Source organism: Pocillopora damicornis, chromosome 1 (assembly GCF_964200805.1).
Source record: "Pocillopora damicornis chromosome 1, jaPocDami1.2, whole genome shotgun sequence".
In the NCBI taxonomy this organism is placed as follows: Eukaryota; Metazoa; Cnidaria; class Anthozoa; order Scleractinia; family Pocilloporidae; genus Pocillopora; species Pocillopora damicornis.
In genome coordinates this window covers 6407828-6435557 of record NC_142670.1, presented here as the reverse complement: position 1 = coordinate 6435557, position 27730 = coordinate 6407828, and the positions used below count along the sequence as shown (strand labels likewise).

The window sequence follows — 27730 nt, the reverse complement described above, 5'->3', positions numbered from 1 at the left end:
CGCGAAATGATTCTTGAACGCCACGATTTTCGAATTCTGTGTAGAAAGAACCAAGACATATAAAACGATTGGACCTTTCCTCTACAACAAAGCTAATAATCTTAAATATACTGGTTACAGGGAACGCTTGATAGCTGCCGCTTACGGCAAAATGATTCCTTTCTATACAATAGCTCAAGAAGCCTTTTTGCTTCAACTAATTTTGATTTGGTAAAGATTTTGCTTTTTTTAATCATTATTTCTTTAAAATTTTTCATAGCACATGAGGTAATAAAAATACAATGTAGTCCTCTATTATTCATTTGGATTAGAATGGTCGTAGAGTGAGTTTCTAACTGACAGTGTAAAAAGTTTATTGTTGCATAAATCGTCTGATAAATTCTGCAAAACTAACGTAAAACGCTTAGACGAATATAAAGCCAATTTCGACTACGTTTAAATTATATATGGTATATGCCATTCTTTTCATTATCAAATATGCATTATGCCCCTTATATTACCCATATTTTTTTTTTCATTATGATAAGGTAATGTTTCCGTTTAGTACTCAACCAATACTGAACTTTCAGGTCAGTTGGAATTGATGGACTGCTCTATCTTGGTGATTTTAGGAGATAAAATTATTTACCTCAAGGCGAAGGTTTAATTAAAAATTAAAATAGCTGTTTAAACTAACTTATTCATATAACTGCCAGTATTAATACCAATTTAAAACGTGCTTTCTAATACACCTTAATATTGGTTTTCTTCCATCGCTTTATCATGCTTATATCTCCTATTCAACCTAATTATTTTTCTTACACCAGGAAAAATGCGTTAGTTATAACAGGTCCAAACAGAAACGAATACTCTACTGATAATATATGGAAAGGTTAACAAAATGTGTTTCTGTGATTGCAGTTTGAGGAAATAAGACCACAGTCTCTCAAGCATACCAAATTATTTACCTCAAGAATTAACCGTGAAGGGAATCGATATTGACTGTGACGAAAAACATGTCAGGGTGACAGGTAGCACTGAACAATAAATTCGGCCGTGGCCCAATATTCAGATCAAATCGTTTGTTTGCTTAAAATTCCACCTGTTCTTTTCCACTTGAGCAATGCCTCAACGACTCGAGTGCAACACTGCCGTGTTATTAAAAAGAATGGTTTACTTTTGTCATGTTTTGCCGCGGTTGTGTTTCCTTTCTTTTGCAGTTATTTGGAATGTTCGGAATATAGCTCAAGGTAAGTCAGTTTTAGTGACAGACGATATGAAAGAAGAGGAAAATGACCAATACTGGGAAATGTATTTGCTTTCTATTTCGTGCCTTGAAAGACATTTTGAATACGTTTTAGTTCTCTGTCAACCGAGTATAAGCCAGGAGCAGGAAAAAATTAGCTTTTTTTGTTCAACTTAACATTCATTTTGCATGAATTTAGTTTATTCAAAAAAGATCCATTTGGCAATGTATCTTCTTTGCGAATGCCATTTTTTTTTCGTTCAAGAGGTGAGGAAGACCGAACGCTTCTAAATTTAAAGAAGTTTAAAATTATTCAGTAGTTAGACCCACTTCGGGCAGTGGGTATCGCAATTGATATTGTTCGCGGATTTGAAAGTGAAATAAACTGAATACTTGGCCAGGAAGCAAAGCTTCAAGAGAAATGGTGAAATTTGGAGGGCAATCTCTCAGCCGAATAAAATAACAGCCGACCTACTGGCAAGGAAAAAAGGGGTTTATTTATATAATAAAATTAATCCTCATATCGCGCAAAAACCGCTAGTTAAAAAGCCAGTGTTGCTTATTGGCGACCAGCTTTTTAATAACGTTATCATTAGACTCTACGGATCAAGTTTGGTTTTTTTTCCATATAAAATAGTAGAAATGTGATGATATTTTTTTCCTCCTTGCTTTGTTTCGACGCAAATAATCGTAGGGCAAATGTCGACCTACGCGGGGTCATTCGTGACGTAAGGTGGCCAACGAAATCACGAGGAAATTAATGGTGGATTAAAAATGTGTCAAAATCGTGAAATATTGGGAAAAAAAACGAAAAAAAAAAACTCTCCAAGAGCCTCGAAACTTAAAAATCTAAAAATGATTTTGACAGTCTTAGTTAGAAGAGCATCTAGACTGTTTTAGTCCTGGCAATTTAAATATTGCCTGCTGTGAGCTTCTTCGCTCTTTCTTCTTCCTCTTTGATACTCAGAACACTGGATTCCGTGTCGAGTGGTCTGGGTTCTAGACCTTGTCTTGTGTTCGTTGGTAGGGCGCGTTACTTTCACAGTGTGTCTCTCCCCCTGAGAGTATAAATGGTTACTGGCAAATTTCCAGGGAAGATTGATGAGATTCTGGGGGTTACCTTGTGATGAAGTAGCGTCTCATCCAGGGGAGGGAAAGGCTGTCTGGGCCACTAGGCTCAGAAAAAGACTATTTATTTTTTTCACCTTACTTTTTCGAAGTCCCTTTGCTAAAATATAATCTGCCTCTTAAGATTATATCACTGGGTGTGTATTATTTGGACTAAGGGGTCCTTTTTTGTTTTTTTCTCTGAAACAGGAAAATATTGTTATTCTTATGAATCACTTAACATCGCAGAGCTAAAGCGAGGTAACTGCCAGCAAATCAAGAACGCCACTTCTCAACATTGGTTAAAAGCTGACTGTAAAATAAGAAGTTCTGGGGGATACCGGAAACGTGACTTTGCTCAATGTTTACAGTTGTGGTGTGATTACTTTTCAATATGCCTTCATCAAACAACCGAATGGAAAAGCTATTGCTCCTTAAAGTTTTATAGACTCCGTTCATCTTTCTTCGATGTAAGTACAGGGGTAGGAGTGAATGACGTCTCTCACTTCAAACACGTTTACTTCAAGTATTGCGGTATACCAAAATACGGAAGAAACTACTTTTTGAAGACATTCGCCATCAGGATTACCTCCATAGAATGCCAATCGAGAAAAACAGGAAAAGGTTTGTGCCAAACTTGTTTATTATTTGAATTTATGTGTATATATCATTGATTCATGTTTAAAATCTTATAAAATCATTAAAAAAACATTTTATTCTGATATTTAGTGCCCCCATGTTTGAACACCGCGTTATGGAAAAAGAGTTCCAATACCTGCAATTACCTGAAAAATGGAACAAACAACATCTGGTACACAGTTGGTTTGGGTTATCATTCTTCACTGAGATGGTGCGATGCATTTCGGAACTGTTATGGGTCTAACGATCTCAGAAATTGATGCCGTCGGGATTTTGACTTCTACTTTCGACTTCCACCAACTTTTACAGTAGAAATACTCAGTTATTTACCTCACACACGGATCCAGGTCAATTACGTTTGTAGCGGTCGTTACACCTTTGCTGTTAATGTGATTCGGTGCAACTCTGAATCAAAACTAAATGGTATGTTTGGAATCAATGTCAGTATCTAAGCAAATGTGCACCTACTCCACCTCTAACCCAACTTTAATCCTAACTTGTTATCAGTTGACTGTTTTGGGTAACGGGAGGGGTAGGTGCGCAGTCGCTGAGACATTGACAACTGAACAGAGAACACTCCTTTGACTGAGGATCCTTGCAAACTACTTGCAGTTAATATATTTCTAAGTGATGGTTTCCAGCATTTTAGTCTTAAAACTTTTGAGGACGATGACTTGAGACTGCTACGAAAGCATCTGCATTTATTTCGGCCCTAACTTAATATAAGTCGCGGTTTTGAATTTAGATGTTTTGGTCAGGAAGATTTTCCACAAAAATGAGACTGGAGTACAATTTGAGGATGATAAAGGAGAAAACTATGTCAGTGTCCCTGTTACAGGCTTGGATAACGGTTAGAGAGCTATATCTTTTCTTTGTTTGTTTTTTTTTTAAGCATAGAAAATAATATATTTTTGTCGTATTACTCAAATTATTCTTGCGATTATCACTGTTATTGGTTAGAGGGGGACTGGGTTTCAAGTTATAACAAACATTCAAACCGAATAGCTGATATCTTAATCCAGTTGCTTTCGTTTTCTTTTACCTGTTTATGTGTCCTTTGTTCGAAATATTTCACTCTTATTACAAAGTTGGGCATGCCAATGAAACACACCGGTAAACTTGCAGGGTCTTTAAACCGTGATAACTTGTCCTTTTTTCGCAATTAGCATTAAAATTGTTCTCATTATTACATCTTAGGATCAGTTGTACTTTGTGTCATTTACAAAGATCTCCATGAGGTATTCCAAACAGGCCAGCCAAACAGGTTTGCTAAAACTTAGTATTACATTTAGTATCTTTCATCTCAAATAAATCTGCTTTGGTGTGCTAATAACCTACGTTATAGGCCATGTTCATAAGTTTCCTCGACCTCGACTTGGGTTTCTCGTTTATTTTAGTTTCTTTCGTCTTGATTCTGTTTTCCTGTCTTTTTATTAAATTTTCTTTGTTTATTTTGTCGGTCTGTTTGTTGGTTAAATTATTTTTCTTTCTTTTTTTTTTTTTTTTTTTCTCGTTTGTCTATCAACAGTAATATCCTGTCTGCAACGATATGGCCGAAGAACCACACTCTCAGGAAGAATGTTACGTTGAGATTTCGAAACCTAGCGGTAAGTTACAATTCATCAAGAAAGAGTTGCATCTGAATTCGTAACTTTATCTTTTGTTTTGATTTGATCTAATTTGTTTCTTCTTTTCTTCTTCTTCTTCTTCTTCTTCTTCTTCTTCTAATTCTTCTTCTTCTTCTTCTTCTTATTATCATTATCATTATTATCATTATAAATATTATCATCATCACTATTATCTTTACTATTATCATTTCTATTGCTATTATTATTAATAACATTATCATCGTATCAAGTCAAGGTCCTTTGTAAACAATATTTACATGTATCTAAAGTGATAAGGAGGGCTCTGAAAAATTCCGGCGAGAGCACTCTCACCTCCACATCAGCCATCGAGTCGCTGTACTAGGTAATAATAACGGTACTTTACGGTTTTAGGATGCACCAAACAGAAGCTGCGTGTTTTGGAATACTTCAAAAAACAGGTAAACAGCTTTGAATAAAATTAAGATATCATAGCAGCTACGAACACTACTATACTAGTAGTTGAAAATAGGACCTGAAAAGAATTCAGGCCCCCATGGGATTTGAACCCATGACCTCTGCGATACCGGTGCAGCGCTCTACCAACTGAGCTAACTAGCCAACTGAGAGCTTGTCAATGTGTTGGATCCAAATAAACCATCCAAGTGATGAATGATGATTTTAGATATATGAAATTCATATATTTGCACTGCGATCAAGAACGGAAATTAAGAGATCCTCGCAGCTAAGAACACTACTGAACTGTTAGTTGAAAATTGTTGGTAGAGCGCTGCACCGGTATCGCAGAGGTAATGGGTTCAAATCCCTTGCGGTCCTAACTTTTTTTTCAGGTCCTATTTTCTGGTACATCACATTGTGTGGTCACCTCTTACTCCTTTTTTTTCTCCTTCTCAGGCTTCCGTGTGCTCAGCGGTCTATAAAGCTGGCAGTTTTTTTTGGTTTTAGTTTTATTCATTTGGAATCTAAAGATCAGAGAAAATTTTGTATCATCAGTCAACCTTCATTATCTCAACTTTCTGTGCCATTACACCACATGTTACGTGGATTCCTTCCTTTTTCTTGCGAACAGTATCTTATTTATCTCAAGATCATCCATCTATCGAGACATTTGGTATTAATGAACTAATTTCATTATTTCCTTCTGATTCTAAAATCTTTCTGCTCTCATTCTAGTTGGTCAGGACAAGGGTGTCTCCTAACATCGAGGAACGAATTTTATACCGAGTGCAGCTGCAATCATTTGACTCACTTTGCAGTTCTTATGCAGTTTGACCGGGGAACCAGCATTAACTTTATAAGTAAGGTAGGAATATTGATAAGCATATACATGCATTGATTTCAGAAGGAACTTAGACTACACAGCATTGGGTTAAATGGTGTGTAGCCCTCTTCCGTTACCGGTATTGAATCACTGTTTTTGCATTCATTTTTAAGACTGACGAAACAGCGCTGGAAATTCTTACATATGTGGGCTTATCTTTTTCTCTGGTTGGAATCACTTTAACAATCATCAGTTATGCTGTTCTTACGTAAGTACATGACATAGTTCCACCCAAGAATTCCAAAGCAAGCTGAGCATGTAGACCAACAAGAGATTATATCAGTTTAAATGTGTAAAGTTTAGATTTATTTAAGCAGCCAAGTAGAATCATAAAAATATAATCAGACTTTGTATAAAATGAGAATTGAACTGATGTAGAATAAAATCAGTTGTTTATTTTTGATCAGAGACATGAGGGGACCTTTATCTCAGATTCGAGTGAGTCTAGTCGCTTCACTTGGTGCAGGTCAAATTACCTTCCTAGCTGGAAGTGGTGCTGTTGAGAACAAGGTAAGAAGAGAAGAATTTCTTTCAGTAAATCTTTATGACCTTAATCCAAATCTTAACTCAACTTTTTCATTCCTGTGCAGTCTGCCTGTGTTACAGTAGCAGCTTTTGTGCAATATTTCCTAATGGCCGCTTTCTGCTGGATGTTGATGGAGGGAGTTTATTTCTACCTGTCTGTTGTAAAAGTTTACAATATCAACGACAAGATGAAGGTTTCACATGGATTTTCATGGGGTAACTATGAATTAAAAACCCATTCTCTATTTGATAATCTTTTGAAAAGAAAGACATTAATTACCATGAACATTACCATCGCCATTATCATCTTAGACATCATGATTTGACTCTGTTGTTACTTCGAATTTCGAATCCACAGGTCTACCCGTCGTCGTTGTTTCCATATCGCTGGGCATTGCAGCAGGAACCGGGCCAGGGATTAAAAGCTATATCAGTGAAAATTTGTAAGAAGTGAATAATTTTTTCCTCGTGTGATTTCCCTGTCACGAATCCTCGTTTTATGTTGTACTTTGTTTGTTTGTTTGTTTGTTTTTTTGGTTTAATTGATTGGTTTGTGGCTGCTGTTGTTGTTGTTTTGTTATTTCTTTGTTGCCTTTTATTACTAGTCATCAAACCCGATATGGAGGGTACTGCGTACATGCATGCGCAAAAAATTATTAATTAATTGATAATTTATCAAAGTTTCGGATGCTTCATTTTTTATTCAGCTGCTGGATGTCATCCTCTAACGGCATGATCTGGATATTTGTTGTATTCGTGGTACTGATCGAGTTGGTAGGTTAAATTCTTAAAATTTTTTCGTTCCCCTCTTTCACGCTTTGCCTTCGGTTATCGTGAGCATTTTTTTCGCTCGCCGGTTTTTTAATCTAGACTCTAATAGTAGACTCTAATCAATAGTTGCCAACGAAAGCTGAAATATGTATGAAATATAAATTTTGCTTGAAGTGACCCTATTGTAGGAAGATCCCGTCAGCGGTTACCGCGAAAGATTTTCAGGTCGAGTAGTCCTGGCTCGAGTCTCTCCTGGGTTGTTGTTTTGTGTTGTTAGGCGAAACATTTTGCGTTCACAATGCTTCTCTCCCTCTCCTCCAAGCTTTATGGATATTTACCAAACAATGGTCAAGGAAACCTGGGAAATGTCTGATGGAATGACGAGGAAGGGAAGGGTTCAACTTTTGACGAACATCCAATGAGGCCACTAGGAGAACTTAGCTCAAGTGCAAACTTCTCTTTTCCTTTGTATAGTTAGATTGTTTTTTGTTTTCTCTCGTTTTCTTCTGTTCTCAGTTAAACACATCGATACTGGTGCGAGTTATCAAGGAGATGACAAACATGCAGCATGCAAAAGACAAAATCAGTGAACAAATAAGGTAAGTATTTTTGTGGCGTCAGTAGAAGATGCATCTAAGCCCTTAGCCTCTTACTTTGTTATGTTACACGAATAATGCCAATTCACAACAAGTTGATTTTCTCTTTTTTTCATGATTTTATAGACTTGATTTCAGGGCATGCGTGTTGATGATTCCTTTGCTTGGGATCACGTGGCTATTTGGTCTTCTGTCGCCCCTGCAGAAAGCGTTTGCCTACATTTTCATAATGTTCAACTCCATTCAGGTAAACTAAATACACCTTTTAGTGAATGAAATCCGTGCTCATACAGTATGAAGGTGAACGGGCGGTTGGTGGATTCACCTCTGATTTAAGAATGAATCTTGACAAAGGTAAAAGTCGGTGCTGAAAGTGCACCTCATTTCAGGGTACAAGTTTACTCAGCCCATGTCTGCTAAGAATTTGTCTCTCCTGACATAAAAACAACTTTCGAATTATCCCATTAAGACATACTTGGAAAACACACGCTACGTGGCTGATCAACTTTTAACAGTTACAGCGTTCTTTAGTAAAGAGTGTTGAACCCTTTAACTCCCAAGATATTATTAGTAATTCTCCTTACTGTCTCTTCTACAATTCTTCTGATTTTACTTCCGAGAATTTGTTATAAGATCAGCTTTTAATCCCCTTATTGATACTTTTCTTGGTTCTCGTCACTCGTCTTCCTGATTTTGTATTGATATTGTAAGAATTTCTGTCCTGGTCACTCATGGGAATTAAAGGGTTGAAAAAGACACAAAAAAGGGAATCAGGTCATGATTCTAAGATTTGTTCATAAAAACAAAGACCCTCTTTACAATTATATAAAAAAGTGCAACTGAGTTTTCCGGAGTAAAAACCAAACCTTAATATAACAAAACACATATCTATTTTGCATCACTGATCACAATTTTGCTTATTGAGACTAAGTCGATTTAGGACATGACATTAAAGGCCTCACAATCGAATACCCGAGATGACAAAAGTTTTCTTCATCTAATTGTATTCCTCTCGATATTCCTGAATCGTGTGAAAAGTACCGCGTAAAAGCAAGAAGTTGTACTAACCCTTCCTTACAAGTTTACCAGGTGGTAAACTTAGTGTAATTCAGAGACAAAGTAGAGAACCTATAATTAATAGCAGTATAGGTTTGGACATTTTTGCTGCCCAGCAATATTTAATACTAAGAGGTTTAGGGTTAAGGGAGCTTGTATGGAAGCACTTTGAATCTACTAAAGGCGTTAATGTGATTTCTGAAATTGCCATTTAACAGGGCTTCATAATATTCCTCCTTCACTGTGTGAGAAACTCAGAGGTATGTTATTAAATTTTATTTTAAAGTCTCTTTATAAGCTTTAGATTTTTTGCTCAGATTTTTACCTGGCAAGGCTTCCACTTTGAAATAAGAAGTTAAATTCTATGACTGTATAAATGCAAAGCACATAGAGTTGTACAGTTCTTGAGATCGTTTTGATATCAACTTATTCATGCAGATTAGATCTCGCTTCAAAAGAAGGATCACTGGTGTCACCCCAACTGCAGATGAAGTAACGGGTGCTAAGCGAGCTTCGCAAGTAAATGAAAGTATCAACGTGAATTGCCAAGAAAAATGAATGTCCAGCCTCGCAATAACCATGAAAGTGGCATTGAAATATATGAAATCTGAGTAGTCCAAGTAGTGTTGTTCCTTAGCTCAGATTTGTGTATATCTTGAATTAAGTTCGATAAGAAAATTCTAGAGAAGGTATGGATAACCAGCTTAAGAAGGCTCTGACAGCTTTGTATCGATACGAAAAGTTAGAAAAGAACATCTCAAGTAATCATGATTTAAGGTCTCCTCCTTGTGGAAAGAAAAGGGCATTGGATACACTAATGTTAAGAAGGTCTACATCCAAGACATCAGTTTACAGAATAATGAAACATCATAACCCACCATGAGAGGAAAGAAACATAACCCACAACCGAGAGGAAAAAAACATTATGGAGACCAGTAATGGTAATCAAGATATTATTACTGTCAATAGAGGCAAGAATTAATCAATAACAAACCAAGAAACAAATAAAAACAAAAACAAATAAAAACTATTCATAGTGTTTTCTCTCGGCAGTCTCGTTTTTACTCGTGTTATTGTTTCAGAATTTTTCCCCTGAGAGTGGCGGTTAAGAAATGGAACTTAATCCATTCAAAAAGCTTTCTCAATTTGTCATATGTCCAAAACTTCATTCAAAAGTACATAACTAATAACATTTTAATGAGGAGCATGTAATGTCTCGATCGAATCTTTTCGCGGTATAACAGAGAGAAACTTCAAATAATCTCGGTGTAAGCCTTTTGTTGTCAATAAATGAGCAATCAACCCTCCTTACTTTTTATATTCTTGTGGTCTTAATTTTACATGTTAAAATACCAACAAAAGCAACAACAGTGCTACCTTGTAGCAATTCTCAGAGGAACAGAAACTGAAGCGTAAAATCGTCATTTTAATATCATTTACTTCTAGGTAGCCTTAGAGGAATAAGATAAATTCTTGGTATTTATTTTCTTTCGCTTCTGGTTATTTGAAGTTGTCCAGAGTTGAATGGCTTTCAGAAGGAAGAAAACTGGCAAAAAGGTAATGCTATCTCTTCACACGCAGATCCATACTGAAACACAAGATACAGATATTCCTGCAACAAATTATGGAGAATTGTTTATATTTTATTGGCGAATTTGATTCCCCTGATAACTGATACCAAGGTCGATCGAGTGTTTCACCATAAATAGCCCGGGATTTTTGGGACAACATCCTCCTCCAACTTGTACTTCCCGGGTGTTCGAAGCATCTCGGACCTAAGGTCCCGTTCGTAATAATGTCGTTCGAAATGTTGATAACAAACGCGTGAGTCTTTCGTGACGGTGAAATTTGCCTGAGAAATTTTTTTGCCAGCCATTTTCTTTTGAAGATTTTGGTATGAGGCCGACACTATTGTAGTCAATAGCATTTATGTGTGAAAACATTTGTGGCTTCTGAAACACTTAAGTTAAACGACTTCATCTCTTTAGGCATATATAATGAATGGATGAATCATGCAAGGTCGTAACTGCGAGCTGAGCACGGCTCCAGTTTTTCGGAGAAACTTCTCTTCGTTTTTAGAACATTTATAATAAGATTATTCATTTTACCGACCGAGAGAAAACTGAGAGATTTACAAGTCGTTCCAGTCCACAATCGCGACAACCGCACTTCATCAGCAACTCCACCCACTGGTGTCCCTTGGTAAACCATCCAATCAACTGTCACATTAGCATTTGCGTGTCTTTCGTTGTAAACGGCCGCCATCATACGTGCAGTAAATCTATCGTAGTTGACATTTTCAACCCAGGACACAACGGCATCGTATACATAAGATTTGTCACTAGTTTCAATATGATTAACCGTGACCTGAACTCCGAGGGCTTTGTCAGGATAAAACACAAATGGCCTGAGGCAAATGACTTCACAATGGAAATAACCAAGGGAGAGGATTTGCGGCATGTGTTGACGACCTCTCTAAAAAGGAAATCCTAGAAAAAATGAATTCAAAAATACTTCGCGTAATCTGAATTCACTTTTGTCTAATTTAAAGCTATTGTACCAACCATCTCTATCACTTACTGAAATCACAAGATAAGGCCATTGTTTCCAAAAGCGCCCCTATAACGTAAAGCGTTGTTAACAAGAGGACAATGTCACTTCTGCTGGCGCTAAAACTGCTTCTGTACCACAGACACCAAAACGAAAATCGGACATTATTGCTGACACCAGTCGAAATGACAACCAGCAGCATGATAACCATGAAAACCAAGATTTGCTTTGAACACCGATGGTGCCATTAGCACTGACACTGACAATAACAGTGACACTTTCGCTCTTATTTTCTCTGCAGGTGTTTGAAGACGGATTTTCTGACAAAGAAAGTTCTAGGAAGGAAGTATTTATTCAAAATAACTCACCTTCACAGTTACCAGGGTGCTGTACAGTGTAGTTAAGTCGAAGAATACACATTTCCTGTTGAAACAGACATACACTGTATGTATATGTTGTGTAGAGAGCCAGTGTCTCTACTGCGTGATCAAGGACAACTGAATATTTTGATATGCGTTGAACTGTATTATTATTCCATGTAAATTGGCAAGCAAACTTCCATCACGCCGAGCGAATGAACTAGAACGAACAAATAAACTAGCTAACCAACGATTAACCAACGAACGATTCCCTAAAATTAGGAAATAATACGGCGAACAAAGAAACTAACAAACAAAATAGATAGATATACGATGTACTTACAAGTTTTTCGTGCCTGGATCATGGAGAAACCGAATAAGCTCGAAAACACAAATGAAAAAAAAAATGCCATGTGCTTTTATCAAACACAGCATCTCAAAATACAGAAAACAGACAACGAGACCAGCGGCTTAGTGTATTTAAGCTGTCCTAAAGTGTTCTGCTTGAAGCCAACATGTTGAACCGTTTGATGAGCAGAAAGGTTCTTGGTATGAACGAGAACTCTTTACAGAGACGCATCTAACATCATGAGGCCCGAAAGCTTTGCACAAACAGTAATAATGGCAACCTATATTGGCAACTCCCGTCCCACTTGTTCAAGTACTAAGAGAGTATAAGTGTTTTGGAAAAAGGTATCCAAATGTTGTATTCAGCGTTTGACTTAAGTATTTTAAACATGATTTTAACTATGTCAATGAATTTACCTGAGCCCTGTTTGTAGCTAACTGCGTTTTGTAACCAGCATCCTAACGGCATTGCCGTTAGGTATCAAGTCGGAAGAAAAAAACGATCAGAGAATAAGATATTAGCCTTAAGTTAAGAATTACAGCTACGCTCCACAGAGTTATAATTTGATTGACGTGCAGTAGCTAAAACTTGTGCAAATACCTCGTTTTTCAAAACAGTGAAAACTTAGTCTTCTTGAAATTAGCATGAAAATTAGCATGAAAATAACCATGACACTTTCTGCTCACCTCCAGTCACCATGTAGTCAACGGTGATGACGTCCTTATTGTTGGAATCGCTGTTAAACGTTTTGACACAAATCTGAGCTTTCATTCAATCCGGATAAATATGACTTACTTGACAGAGGGCGTAAATATGCTGCGGAGATGGCAAGTTGTATACTGCTCAAAAATTTTCCATGAACAGCCCTTATAAAACTCGGGGTCGCCTACTATTTTTAAGTTTTTGTTTGGACCATCGAAGATCTTGGCTTCTCTCAAACAAATCTTAAAGCTTTCTGCTTTCAAGTCCTCGACCCACAAGGCCATGGCATCCTGAGTTCGGTTAGTAACACCATGAGCGACAGTCACGAAAATGGTTGGAGGAGATGAAAAACGCTGAAACATAAGAGGATGCGTTGCACATCTTAAGGCCTTGCCGACAGACTTAAGGGTAAGAAGTTCAAAAGGAATAAATCAAACCATATTTAAACATTTGTAGGAAACATCACGACAAACGATAATAGTAATAATAATGACGATAAAATAATGATAATAATAATAATAATAATAAATTTTAAACTAAGTAAATGTATGAATAAATTAAATGGGGTTCTGTGAGGCTATGGATTAAACAGCAATCCAATACTGTTCGAGCTGTCGCCAAACTCCACAACGCAAACTGTGAATCCACTTTCAATAACATTGTCAACCCAGATCGCGCAACCATTACGAGGATTTTGGCTCCTCTCTGTATGGCCAACGGAGTAAAGATACCTTTACTTTCTGTCGACCATAGAAATGATACTGAAAGGAGATTTCTTGCAAGTGAACAGACCTGGTGTGGTAGTAGTAACTAATTTTCTTTCCGACCTTGAAACCAAGAGCTGTTAAGAAATAAATAAAGACGCGTTCAAATACTAGATATTATCATTTGCAGTTGTCCAAGAATTATAATGGAACCTCTATTTGCGATCCGGTAAACTGTTTTATTGCTTCTGAGTGCGCCCCTCCCTCGTTCCTCTCCCTCTTTATTTTCTTCTAACCCGCGTTGTTATCAGTGTAAAATAGATATTTCACGTCAATAATCCCCTTTCAGCCATTTTATGGCTATATAGATGAAAACCGTATCGACATAACATCACTTGCTGGAGAAACGAAGATGACAACAAAGACAGCAAAGAGCAAACCGACTGAGCGTTGGCACTCGCGCGACATCTTGCTCAGAATGACCAGTGTATTTGCCTGCTGCAAATGAAAACCTCCCAAAAGGATCAAAGTGAAACATCTTTACTCGCAGAGACCTTTCCATTTCGTGAGGGAAAATCGAGTTTCGAAATACTAAAAGAAAAAAGTGATAACCAGCACGTTTATAGCAACTGGGGAGAGGGGGAGGGGGAAGGGGCGGAAGCAATAAAGAAATGAACAGCCCAACCCATTTAATTTTGTTCCATTAGTGGGATTGATTGTCGAGTACTTTAACTTATATATGTCAGTCCTTTATTTTAAACTAATACTGATAAAGTTTGGATAGAAATGAACAAATGGACATAGACAGAACACCTCCCCACCCCCCTTCGCCGCCCCACCTCTAAAGATTGAGGGTAACCCTTTACATCGTTCGCTAAAGATTCTGTTAAAGAGAAAGGGACAAGGTCTTGCGAATTGGAAGTGTTACATAGATCTTTAGGGATTTGTATTTTTCTAAAATATTTAAAAAAGATATTTAGGATTAATATTGCTCATGGCATAGCTTGTATTTTTGGTTTACACATCTGATTGGACCTTAAGGCTAATAAATCATTCACAACTTTCGATTCATTCCAATCACGATGCGCTAAATTCCTTTCCTTCCTTATTTCATTACATGGAGCAGTTCCCACAAATCTCAGGCCAGTTTTGATAAATTCAATTTCACACCATTTTTTTAAGGGCCTCGGTTATTTTTTGTAGTGTATGGTGGGTTTAAATGATTGTTTGCGTGTTGCGTGTTTCCAAATCCGTTTTGATCCAGAATTCATTCGCCTTTCAGTATTTTAAGCTTGGCCCAAATGAATGGTAAGGTCATGATATCATTGTTTATATATTTTATATATTAAGAAGCGACCAAGCAGCACAACTTCCTAAATCTGATAAGAGTGCAACCTCTTATCTCTCTCATAAACAATTTCGTTTCAAATAAGTCTCTGAAATAGAGGTATTCTTATTACTGGAAAGTCTAAATACAAAGTTGTTCCAGTTTTTAAACGAGGCTCTCGTTTTGCATGTAGTAATTATCGACCTATCTCAGTTCTCTTTCCCATAAGTAAAATATTTGAGAGATGTATTTTTAATCAGCCGATGTTCTATTTTACAAATAATAACATGATTTCCTCAAAACAATATGATTTAGACCAGGTTTTACAACCTCTGGTTGTCTAATTGACCTTATTGTAGAAATAACTTTTTCTCTTGATAAAGGACTTTATGTGATTTCTTTATTCTTAGATCTAAGTAAAGCATTCGATACAGTAAACCATCAAATATTACTAAATAAACTTAGGTACTATGGATTACAACAAAGTGAATACAACGGGTTTCAATCTTACTTAAGTAACAGGAAGCAGCAGGTGCATGCAAATGCTGTTGCTTCTGATACCCGTTTTATCCCCACTAGTGTGCCTCGAGGATCGATACTAGGACCTTTGCTGTTTACTATTTTCATTAATGACCTTCCAAAGTCTTCCACCTTCTTTTCTACTAGATTATATGCTGACGATACATCTTTAACTGCTTCTGGAAATGATTTTGATAGTTTATTGCGTGAAATTAACAATAATTTACCAGCTGTCTACGAATGGTTATGCAGTAATAAATTGACCTTAAATTTGACAAAACTAAATTTCTTATTTTTATGCCTCGTCAAAAGGAAAGCTACCATCTTTATCCACCATTAACTGTAGCAAATGTTCATTTAGAAAAGTCCTTTTCTGTAACATATCTTGGTGTATATATTGATTGTCACCTTACTTGGCATGAACATATTGACTACATATGTGGCAAAATTAGCAAAAACATAAATATAATGGTTAAGTTGAAGCATTATGTATCAAAAGCAACACTTATCATTGTGTATTAGTCTCTTATTTATCCTTACCTTAATTATACTTGTGCACTTTGGGGAAATAATTATAACGCTCCATTGTCTCAAATCGAAAAGTTACAAAACAAAGCGGTTCGTGTTATAAATGAAATTTCCTAATATTGTTAAACTAAACACATGTATACATTTTTATGATTATTTCCACCATGAAAAGTTCCTTAATATACCTGTTTCTTTAGTATCTGAACTACATAATTACAGTACCCGCAGTGCATTATTCAATCAAGTTACAATACCTTTATTTCACACTTATCTTAGGAGATTTTGCCCCAGCATTATTGGAAGTTTCTTTTGGAACGATATTCCGCAATCCATTAGAGACAAACCATCTAAAAAAATATTTAGACAAGCACTTTTGCGCTGGTACCCTGCTCAATACTAACGAAACATTATCTCTTTTATAATTTTCTGAGCTATTTTGTCATTTTTCCTTTACTTTTTATTAAAAATCTCAAGTCCTTTGTTATACATAACTTTAAGGGGCACAATATTAGTTTATCTAGATGTGCCCCTCTTCTCTCCTTCAATATACAATGTAATTCAATTTAAGTGTTGTAATTTCTGTTCTACGCATTTTTTCCTTTGTAAATCTTTATCTGGTATTATGTTTTATTGTTTTTTTAGAGGGCACGGTAACGAATCTTGCAATCTGATTGGTTCTTTACCCGGTCAGTATTTTCCTATCTCTGCCCACGGGCCACGGTAACGCTTTCGTGAGTCGCCGAGTACATCCCAACTTTCGTTGTCATTTTTTATAAATATACCTCGTTTTCCGGTTGGGCAGTATTTTTAAGCAAACACGTCGGTCACTACTTCAAGCCGATAAATAACTTATGAATCCTCTCTTTTCTCTCTATCAAATCACTTGGTTGACAGAAAAATATTGGTTTCAGAATGAATTTGTATAAACAATAGTGTCATTACGTTGGTTGACAAGCAGCCTAAAAACCGTCTGGAATAAATTTTAATCGTTCACAAACAGTACCCAGAAAGTTGAAACGTGAGGTATTTGGTTACAGTTAAACTGAACGATGGAACTTTCATTCATTTAATATCTGAATTTTCTCGAGCAATTTGTTCCTAGTGAAAGAGCGAGCGAAGTTTTAATTTAAGTTCTACAACAAATATACGCTCCCGGTGAGTCTTTCCAATTCCGTTCAATTTGGACATTTGTACCGTAAATTGCACAACAGAAATTGAAGGAATTTTTTCAGAATAGGCTGCATTAAATTCCCTTGTGTCTTGTTGGAGTGTGCCGTTCGAATTTACTTTTTGTGAAAGAAAGACCAGAGTTAAACACGCCATTACAGCAAACAAACGAGTAAACTCTCTAAACTTCAAAATTAAAAAAAAAATTAATTTACTCACAGTTACTTTCCTCGCCGTTTACTTAATGAACAGAGGTAAATCTCCGTACATGAATGAATGGTCGATGAGAGTGAATAATACTTTCCGTTAGATCATTGACTGATTTTGAAGAAAACATTGTCGTGATAGTCCTTGCCAAACTAGTTCTGTTGGTTTTCAAATGTTCACACGCTTTTTTTTTCTTTCTTGAATTTGAAGTACTACCCACTTCAATCAAGCGAAATGATTTTGGCTTTTCGTGTCATCCTTGAGTTTAATTGTTGAAGCAGAAAGATTCGAGCCATGATTGTGACACATAGAGATAGTCGTATAAGGAGACTATTCATTACATCGATTTTTTACTATTATAATTATTATCATCATAAATGGAGAGAATAATCCATGGCACGCGTAGATATGGAATTTCACTTCGGCTGTTTAAATTGGTAGCTCGCGAGTGAGTGCAGTGAACGAGTGAGATGTCGAGTCAAACACGAGAACAGATATTCCATATCTACAAGCAACCATGTATTATTTTGTCTATTATATAAATACAATAGCCCTTTACAGACAAGAAAAGCCGATTATATTAAAGACTAAAAATAGAGGAATCAACAATTCCCGCATGAAAATCACACAGTGGGTTGGCGCTAAGGCTCAAGATGGAAAAATGCTTTGAATCATGATTACAGAATTCTCATTCATTGAAACTGTCCTTACTGATAGAAGAAAAATTTCAGATAAACGGAAAAATTGGCCTGTGATAAATCTACCGGTTGTCGATTTTCGTTCTCACCCGCAAGAAATGCTATTATCAAAGCCACTGAATACGTAACTTTTTTATTCCTCCAATTCCTAGCTGATACATAGTTTTTTAAATATAACATGATATATATATATATGTTATTTACCGGCTAAGGGTCGGTCCGTATGGTGAAAAACTGTGACCGAGGTCTTCAAAATGCATATTTGTTTCAAATAGTCGAGGTAAAAATTTTTTTTGGTCTTTCATTTAGGGGTGCTAACAAAACAGAAAAAAAATAATAATGTAATTAGATGGAAGCATCACCCGAAAATTTCCCCTTGCAAACATGATAAAATATTCATTAGAAAATTTGCTCTTTACACAGGTAAAACGTGCTCAACCTCACGTCGTCATGCAAACTAGGATATTCGTCTCAGTTTTCAATAACGGCGCCAACTGAGTTAAACACTCTTTGTTTTGCTTCAATCCTCATTCATTACACATCTGTCAAGGCGATGTCATTAACACAAAGTCAGCTGAAATTAAAAAAGTGTGCCTTGACATACAGGTGAATTTTAATTTTGAAACACACCGGAAAAATATTATGAAAATCTATGACTTGTCATCCGTTATTTTATATTAGGGAAATGTAAAATTTAAATACTATTACGTTGGTGTCAAGGGGAGGATAAGTAGAGGAAAGTGATATGGGCGACAAAAATGTCGGTTCTTCTATTATTAACTCTACTTGGAGCAATTTTTCACTCAACCGCCACCTGCTGCTGCCCGTGGGTTTCCATGACACTTTCCTAATGAAAAGAATAAGTATTTATGTCCTGTCCTCGCATTTTAATTCATAAAGTAAATACGGACCCAGATAGTCAGTTTAGTGCCATCAAAGTCAAGGAATTAAGTGTTAAAAACTCACGCCGAGCTTGCCATCGCTTTCTTCTTTGCTCTCTCAAGATTTAGCCTCTTGATATAGCCTCTACGTAAAGCCATCGGACTAAAACCACCACCTTCATCACTGTTTAACGAGACAGTGATCTTAAGATACAAAAAGGCCGAATTAATATTTGAAGGTTCAAAGGGAACTCCAGCCAAAATGTTCCGGAATATTCTCTTCCTTGCACTAATGATTGGTGAGTGGTCTCTTGCTAAAAGATACCTAAAGTAGTCTATAGCAGTTAAAATCTCTGTTACAGAATTAATTTTATCATCGGAAGTTGGGTACGGTCAAGCATATTCTTTGGAATTTAACGTTTTTACCCGCGTAATCATTTTCAGGTTATAGTTATCAGTGTCCTGAGAATTACGGAGATTTGGAACTTAAAGGGGTACAAGACACCTGTCTGCGAATAGGAAACGGAACTGATCCGCCTTGGTTAAGAATCGACTGCCATCATCTATCTCGTGGGTGCTGTATCCTGACATGGTGCAGAGACTTCGCTTTTTGTCTCAAGCAATCCTTTGATTGGCAAAAAGAATGCGCACGGAGAATTTATAACCGTCGTCTTACAAACATAATCGTGGACTCTATAGCAAATGGCTTATCATATCGCTTTGACGTCCAATACTGTTATGAAAACCTCTGGAAGAGAATCTACAGAGTTTACACCGTAATAAAGATAACGCCATTTAATAGCTCACTGCAAGGAAATGGTATGTATAAGATTCCTTTTAATTTAATTATGGAGCCATTTATCATTTATTTTCTCATCCATATGTCTATCATTAAATCCATCAGTCTCTCTGTTCACCCTATAATTCCTTCGTTCCTTTGTTCTGTGAGAATTAATTATTTAACAATTAAGCGTTTTCCTCACTCAGCCATTGACTCATTTATTCATACATTTATTCAGCTATTTATTGCCGTTATTTATTCAAATTAGTGACTTATTATCTTTTGGAGTATAATAAGTAATAGGTATGTGTCCTTTCCACATAGGTGCTAAGTCAGGAGCGCAAGGTCTCCGTAGAGAGGTATTCTTCTTCTATTCATCTTTTTTTCGTTTTTGTGTTTGTTTTTTGTAATACATTACTAAGTTGCCACTGTTAGTTCCTGCTCCATGATATGTATTTATAAATTAAACCATTGTTTGATTATTAAACGTATTTCCAAAAAAAACACGTGAAATTCCATTTAAAAAAGAGTATGTTGCTTTGTTAATTTTATTGGGGCAATGAAAATTGATATTTATGGCTCATCGCACATGCTGACCTAATATTTATGATAGGTGATAAAATAAAATCATGAGATTAGTATGTTTTATCATTTCTTTCTTTGATTTAAACCACTTCGCTGTATGTGTAGGATATCTTCAATTCTTTGAACACCATTCCTCAGCGCTTTACAGAAGAAATGCGTAACAAAAGTCAACAAAAACAGGAAAAGATAGAAGAAGTCTTTCTTGAATTGACGTCTTTGGAGACATCCCTGTTGGAATACGGACAATATAACCTCAATCGCACAACAAGTGAATTTAATATGAACAGTATACACATGGGTAGGGCACTTTCTTAATATAATAAGTACATTCGACGTCATGGTCCTACCGGTTCAAGGCATGGCGATGGAAAAGCGTTCATCGCATGAGGTGCATAATACATATTAAGTTAATTCTCACAACTCTCTTGTAAGGAACCTTTATCGCCCATTGACATTACCCACATTCTTTTAAATCGATCTTTTTATTTTTATTGTTGTTATTATTATTAGTGGTAGTATTACTATCCTTACTATCATTGTAATTATTTTTTATCATTATCATTATCATTATCATCATCATAATAACATTTTTATTCTTTTCTCCAAGATGTTCTCGTCAGGAAAACCTTCTACCAAAATCACAGCCACCACTTTCGTCTAGAGGAACCTACCGGAGAAAATTTCCTAATCATTCCCTCGGAAAATTTGGATAATGGTTTGAAAATTTTATTTTTAATATCCGTGTTTAAACGTTTTGTTTTTTTCGCGATCCATTTATTTATATGTTAATTTAGATTTTCTAGTTGATATATTAAAATTTTCCAAAATTCGTGAAATTGTTTCATTTTTATCCTTTTCCCAGGTTCAGTGGTACTTGGAGTGGTATACAGAGACCTCCATCAACTATTTATTAGAAATAAACCAGAGAACAGTACCCTGAACAATTCCAGGTCTCCCAGCTATTTAAACTATACGTGTATCTCACATATTTGTATGCATAAATGCTTAATTAATTTCCTCAAGCTAAAAACTGGAACGTTTTACGCTTAACAATTTATATTTATTTCTTTTATGTATACGTGGAGGTGTGCATTTGAAGTTTAATAATTCTGACTTTTTAATGTTCCGAAATAGGGAAGTCAACTCCATTATTATGGCTGCCACAATAGTTCCTTCGCCCACGAAACTAAAGGAAAATATAACTTTGAAGTTCAAAAACATGAAGGAAGTATGACATATGATTTTCTTTTCATGAAAAGTTTTACTATACCGTGTCTTTTCTGGTTGAGATTGAGTCGCTGTCTGGAATGAAACTCGCTTATTTTTAGCCCAGCTGCGTTGCTTATGAGTTCAGAATTCGTTAGATTTTGATATATAGTCCACAATGCGTTATGTTATGTATCTTTCATGAACTATGTGTTTTGCTATTATTTCCATTATTTTAGAATGCAACTAACGAGAAAAAATGTATGTTCTGGAACATGTTCGATGAGAGGTAAATATAGCTTGATTGTCTCTCTAGCATTTTTTTTCTTATTCAAGTCATGTAGCTAGCATTGGGTTGATTAAGTTGGAATAATGTATGATTTATGCTTACCAGTTTCTTCTCGGTCTGATGCGATCACTTATATCTAAATGAAGTCAAGCTGCGAAAGAGTTCCAGTAAGATAAATTGTGGTGCCCTTTGTTCAAATTTTTCACATGAAGCTCTCCACGCGTGAAGAACAAAGTTTTGAGAAATAGTGAATGCATGCAAGTACTTAACCCTTTAACTCCCAAGATCTCACTAGTAATTCTCCTAAATGTGTGCCATACAGTTCTTGTGGTGTTAGTTTGTAGAATTTTGTATTGCATCAACTCAAAATCCCCTCACTGATAATCTTCTTTATTCTCATCACTTTTCTGCTTGAAATTGTATTGATATTGTAAGGAGAAATTCTGTATTGGTCACTCGTGGGAGTTAAAGGGTTAAAAGGATCATCGTCTAACAGTCAAAGTTTGTCACCTCGAGTAGTTATCAATATTATTGGATATGGGGCTCCGTCCCCATGACTTGCACTAGAGTCTTGCTGATCGATAACTTATCTATTTTACGTTTCAGTTCCATTGGCTGGTCAGGAGAAGGATGCTACGTCAAATCTACTGATGCACACCAAACAGAATGCACATGCAATCATTTGACTCATTTTGCTGTTCTTCTGGACACATCATCTGGTACAGAGACTGCCGATATATCAGAGGTAAGTGTCACCACAACGCCTGCAACTCCCCTGTACGATAATATCTGCTTGTATATTCAAACAAATACGTATTATTTTAACATTTTAGTTTTTAAAGTAGAATAAAACGTGATTAAATTGATGTATTTAGATTTGTAAATCTTTTGAAGTATTGTTATTGGTTATATTTTCTCGTTAAAGAAAGACGAAAAGAACTTGGAAATTCTCACATACGTCGGGCTGACCCTTTCTGTTATTGGTATCACATTGACGATAATCAGCTATCTTACTCTCACGTGAGTAAAGTGATTAGAAATTAGAAATGTATGTCAGTCAGAACAGTAAATAACTGATCGAAAAAAGTTTGCACATACGCTGAGTTCTGTCAACGGACAAACAGAAGTGATAATCGTGTAGTACTAACCGATTTGCCCATTGTTTGCTTACTTTTCAAGTTCTATGATGACGAGAAGACCTAGAATCATTATCCTTAACAACATACCTATCTTAACTTCTACAAAAGAAAGAAAGGGTAAAATTTTGGAAAATAAAGGGAACCAACAATCACCTCCATTGTTAATAAAGAATATCTCTTTTATGTCTTTTTAAATGTTTTTCCTTTTCTTTTCTTTTCCTTCTTTTTTTTCCTTTCGTTTTTGTTGGCGTGCCAGAGACATGAGAGGACCTTTATCCCAGATTCGAGTGAGTCTCGTCACTTCTCTTGGTGCAGGACAAATCATGTTTCTCGCCGGGATTGGAGCGACTGGGAACAAGGCAAGAATTCTGTGGAAATTGAAATATTTACTGTCCAGAAACGAAGAGGCCAATTGACACGCAGAAGACTGCGATGAATATCAACTTCGAAGAAAATGAAACTAACGCGATTTAAAGGCTTTTCGAACAGTTTTAAGTACTTTGATCGTGTTTTTTGGTCGAATATTATTTTTCTTGTATTTTAGTGAAAATGGCTTTTGGATCGGTCAGTTTGCAACAGGAGTCAAGACGACACGCCTTATCAATATTTACGATACAAATCAATCATGGCGTATGTATCATTAAGGCAAATTGCAAATTAAAAGAACTTTCCTCTTTCGCCTTCCATTTTCCCAGGGAGGTTGCCTTACAGTGGCAGCCCTTATGCAGTATTTTTTGATGGCTGCCTTTTGTTGGATGCTGGTCGAGGGAATTTACCTCTACCTGTTTGTTGTGAAAGTTTACAACGTTGGCGACAAATTAAGAATGTGCCATGGAATTTCATGGGGTAAGGTACTCTGTGGCTATTAAAATACTTAAACACTTTTAATTACCACCCCTTTGTGTTTTTACGATATAGTTGCCTATGTCTCATAAGTCCAACTAATTTAAGTAGCAGTTTCTTCGAACGATTTGTCTTCGGTTCTCGTTCACACCATATTTTTTGTGCGTCCTTGTTCCGTAAGGACCCCTCTCCGAATTCAAGAATACGGGGCCAGGAACATAATCTGTCACTTATATTGCATACTTCAGTCCTAAATATCCCTGAATAGCGGTGCTTAAGATTAATATCCAATGTCGAAAGGAAAATTCTACCCTTAACGGGTGGGAATAAGCTAAGTTTCATGTCTGATTTTTTTTAATCCTGTAGGCCTTCCCGCGCTCATCGTTGCCATATCACTAAGTATTGCAGCTGGAAGAGATGGGATCGAAAGTTTTGTGGCTGATAAATAGTGAGGAGAATTTCATTGTACTGGTCTAGTGTCATCCCACCCAGCTTTCCAAGAAGTGATCTGACGCAAGTATTTTGGAAAACGAGCAACTATCTTGTTAGAGCTGAACCAAATACACGTGTGGATTAAAAAATAATTATTTTCCGTTTTTATGTATTGGCTTACTGTTATTGTGTTTCGAGATAGAAAACCTAAAAATTCTGAGTCTGAAAATCGGTTTTAAATCGGATTGTTCAGGCTGCAATTATGGATTCCATCAGTCAATATTATACAGAAAAGGCGCGATCAACGCTTTCAATGTGTGGAAAATCCATATTGGTATGTCAAGTAGTCATTGACAAACAAAGCATCTATTTATAGTTTTGTTTTCTTTTCGTTTTTTGTTTTACTTTGTTTATTTACTATCATCTTTTATTTCTTTTTCATTAAAGCTGCTGGATGTCTTCTGCCAATAGCTTGATCTGGATATTTATAGTATTTATTGTGCTGATTGAATTTGTGAGTGAAAATAACCAAGATTATCATTATCGAAACTAAAAAAATCTTTCATGGGGCTCATATAGGTTTATTTCCTTCTTTAAGTTCAACATTCTGATCCTCGGGCGGGTTATCAAGGAGATGGTGACTATGCAACAAGAGAAGGACAAACATAGCGAGCAAATAAGGTATGGTCTCCTCCATAAAAGGAAATCCGGTTTCAGGAATATTGGGTCTTTGAATCAGCTCCTTCTCTTATAACGAATTTCTGGAATCTAACCTTTTCACAAATCTACTGAGGAAGAGTCCGAAATCCGGAACAGTAACAACGAGAAACCATCTTGATAGAATTGCTACCTAATAGTGCTTTATCATCAGCAATCACATCATCAACAACCCAATGTTTTGCTTTGTTTTGTTTTTTTTTGCTTTATTGTTGTTGTTGTTTTTTATTTTGTTTTGTTTTGTTCTTTTCCAGACTTGGTGTCAAGGCATGCATAGTTATGATTCCTCTGCTGGGGATCTCGTGGTTATTTGGGTTATTGGCACCATCACATAAAGCTTTCGCCTACATCTTCACGATCCTCAACTCTACACAGGTAACATGTAGATAAAGGTCGGTGGAGATCCATAAATGTTATATTCTGTCAGATGCACAATCCCGGGAACCTTGGGATGGTGTTATGTTGAATTCATTACTCTGCCAGCCCAGTGGTTTAAAAATTGCCTCACTTCTATTTATTTCAACAGGGTTTCTTGATCTTTCTTCTTCACTGCGTGAGGAACAGCAAGGTCAGTGATTTATCGTTAAAAATTGCATCACAATGTCTGGTATTATATCGATTTTTTTTTTAATTACAGTGGAAACCAGAAAGTTCTATTTAATTTCGATGTCATATCAAAGAAATTAAGCCCTAGTTCCAAGGGCTCGTCCTTAGATCCGGACTACCTGGAAAAGCAAAAGCAACATGACAAAAGGAAGCAATGTAGGACCAAAATTATCATTATTTTCACTTGTTCTGATGGGCTTGGAGCTCCACACGTGCACAGGAGCTCCGCTCAAATTCCCGTGTCCGAGGATGGGGGTGTGGGAAGAATGGAGAAAAGACATGGGTTTCAGATCAGTCTCTTTTACGGCGTAAAATGTTAGAATATAAGGTTAATGTTGATAATATTTCCTAAGCGCAAAAAAGGAAGAATTATACACCATTTTTTTTTTCATTTTATATCGATACTTGTCTAGATTAACTCCAGATAGCTGAATGACGTCAAATTTAGTTGTAACTTGTAAAAACTGGCTGTTGTTGAAAGCCCATACATCATAAAGTCAAAGAAACAAAGAGTACGACTTACAAACTCCTTGAATGCAATAATGTGGCTAATTTAACTTGCACTCTATAGGTAAGGGCTCGTTTTAAAAGAAGGATTCAGGCCATCTTCCCAGCTGTAGATGATGGGACTAGTACAAAACGAACATCCGTTGTGCCCTCGGAAGTAAATGAGGATTCCACAGCCATTGCTGCGCCCAGAAAAATAAAGGTTCAGCCACTGAGTAACGGCGAAAAAACTACAAAAGTTCCGAGCAAAACCTCTGTGTAGTTGTCAATTTGTTACATTGTACATAACAACTATAACTTCGTAGTGCGGCATATACAAGGAAAATATTGTAAGTTAGGAATCCGGCAGCTAATTATTTAATACAATATCAGAATAGAACTCTTACAGAAAAGCCACGAAAAAAAAACCAAAACAAAAAAATAAATAAATAATAGGGGAAGAAAGTCGTTATCTCTTGTGACGAAAGTCCTAATTTGTTTCAAGTTTTTTAAGCTGCTTATGCCGAACCTTAAGTTGGCTTGCCAGTGCATTGTCGGTGACCAGAGCTCTGTTTCTATACAAGAAACTATTGTACGTTTAAATTTTGATCTGCTTTTTGTAGATGCATATGCATTTTGAATTTACTTCTGCTAACTGATAATTATCAAACGTAGAGCATTTCGTGTTCTAAGAATGTTTATTTAATTGATGAATCCATGGTATGACATTTGCAGCTGCTTTCAAAAAGATGGAAACGGCCAACATATAAAGCTAGTAATAAAAGCTCTCCGTGGAGATTGAGACCATATTGATCTTAGCATGTCTCTTTACAGCGTAGGTCTGTTCTCCTCTATTAAAAAACACCTTCGGTGCCCCTTCCCCCCCCCCCCCCCCCTTAAGGAAAACGAAGCAAAGTTTAGGCTTTGTAATTTGGTCGATATAGTCTCTTATCACCACTTTAGGGGTTACTGTACTGCCTTCGCTCCGCAAAACACTACAAGGATAAGATAAATGATGGAGTGTTATGACTTATCGTGGCTTACGCATGCGTGGGTCATCAAAGTACTGGACGTGGCGTGGCTGAATGAAGAAGTTTAACCCCAACCAATTTTGCTCCCTTCTTTTATGTGCACGTTATAGACCGTCTGTCTTGTTGTCACCTTTCAACAAAACAAAAACAAACAAAAAAAATCCATACAAAAAGCACACAAAGAACCAAATGCTTTTCTAGTCAAGATAGTGATTTGGCAATTGTGATTATTTACCGTGCTGCATATATTTCCTCCATTAAATGTGAGCCGATAACGGCGATAAAATCAATCGTCCTTGAGACACTACGTGTTAGCGTTACGAGCGTTTAAAAATAAAAGAATGGTAGAATTAGAATATCAGGTATGTTTTCTGTACCGTGTCTGTATTGTTTTCTGTTTGATTAATTGTCGGAGATCCGTTGGTCATAACCACAAATTCTAATTTGATATGCATGCGAAAACCGAAAAAAATATTGAACCTAAATGGAATGCTCTATTATGGAAAACCTCATCTTTTTATAAAGCCTTTGCCACCAGTGTGTAAGGCGATATTGATCTACCCGTCATCCACCTGTTTATGTACGTAATTATGACAATTTGACCTTGGACATGTTATAATGAACCTACGAGCTTAAAAGCTAAGTTCCTTTTAGGCCATAAGTGGAAAAGATTCGGACTCAAACCGTTTACAGTCTCACTCCGCACTAAGTGAGACTTGCATCAAATCATTTTACATCGCTGCGTAGGGCCTAGGTGAAGCAGTCTGAATAAGCAAT

The 27730-nt window shown here is 36.4% G+C and overlaps 3 protein-coding genes and 1 pseudogene across 4 annotated transcripts in view; 3 read left to right on the top strand and 1 right to left on the bottom strand.

Moving 5' to 3' along the window:
• Positions 1 to 27730, bottom strand: part of LOC149051612 (uncharacterized) — a 418635-nt pseudogene that overhangs the window by 285400 nt on the left and 105505 nt on the right. The gene's annotated exons all lie outside the window — the stretch shown is intronic.
• On the top strand, positions 846 to 6640 carry LOC149051627 (uncharacterized). The gene is made up of 5 exons (XM_089185090.1): positions 846 to 1229; positions 2543 to 2956; positions 3062 to 4578; positions 4972 to 5881; positions 6013 to 6640. The coding sequence occupies exons 1-3, from the start codon at positions 1103 to 1105 to the stop codon at positions 3229 to 3231; spliced, it is 711 nt and encodes a 236-aa protein (XP_089041216.1). The 5' UTR covers positions 846 to 1102; the 3' UTR covers positions 3232 to 4578; positions 4972 to 5881; positions 6013 to 6640.
• On the top strand, positions 6788 to 10159 carry LOC149051626 (adhesion G protein-coupled receptor D1-like). Its single transcript, XM_089185779.1, has 5 exons — positions 6788 to 7198; positions 7712 to 7794; positions 7918 to 8038; positions 9066 to 9107; positions 9286 to 10159. Exons 1-5 carry the CDS (start codon positions 7112 to 7114, stop codon positions 9403 to 9405), a joined length of 453 nt encoding a protein of 150 aa, XP_089041905.1. The 5' UTR covers positions 6788 to 7111; the 3' UTR covers positions 9406 to 10159.
• On the top strand, positions 18718 to 26731 carry LOC149051625 (adhesion G protein-coupled receptor L4-like). The gene is made up of 18 exons (XM_089186651.1): positions 18718 to 19137; positions 19283 to 19657; positions 19944 to 19978; positions 20310 to 20502; positions 20812 to 20919; positions 21067 to 21154; positions 21339 to 21432; positions 21650 to 21699; positions 22306 to 22444; positions 22625 to 22719; positions 23095 to 23197; positions 23534 to 23684; positions 24048 to 24129; positions 24561 to 24627; positions 24712 to 24794; positions 25085 to 25205; positions 25357 to 25398; positions 26008 to 26731. Exons 1-18 carry the CDS (start codon positions 19101 to 19103, stop codon positions 26203 to 26205), a joined length of 2061 nt encoding a protein of 686 aa, XP_089042777.1. The 5' UTR covers positions 18718 to 19100; the 3' UTR covers positions 26206 to 26731.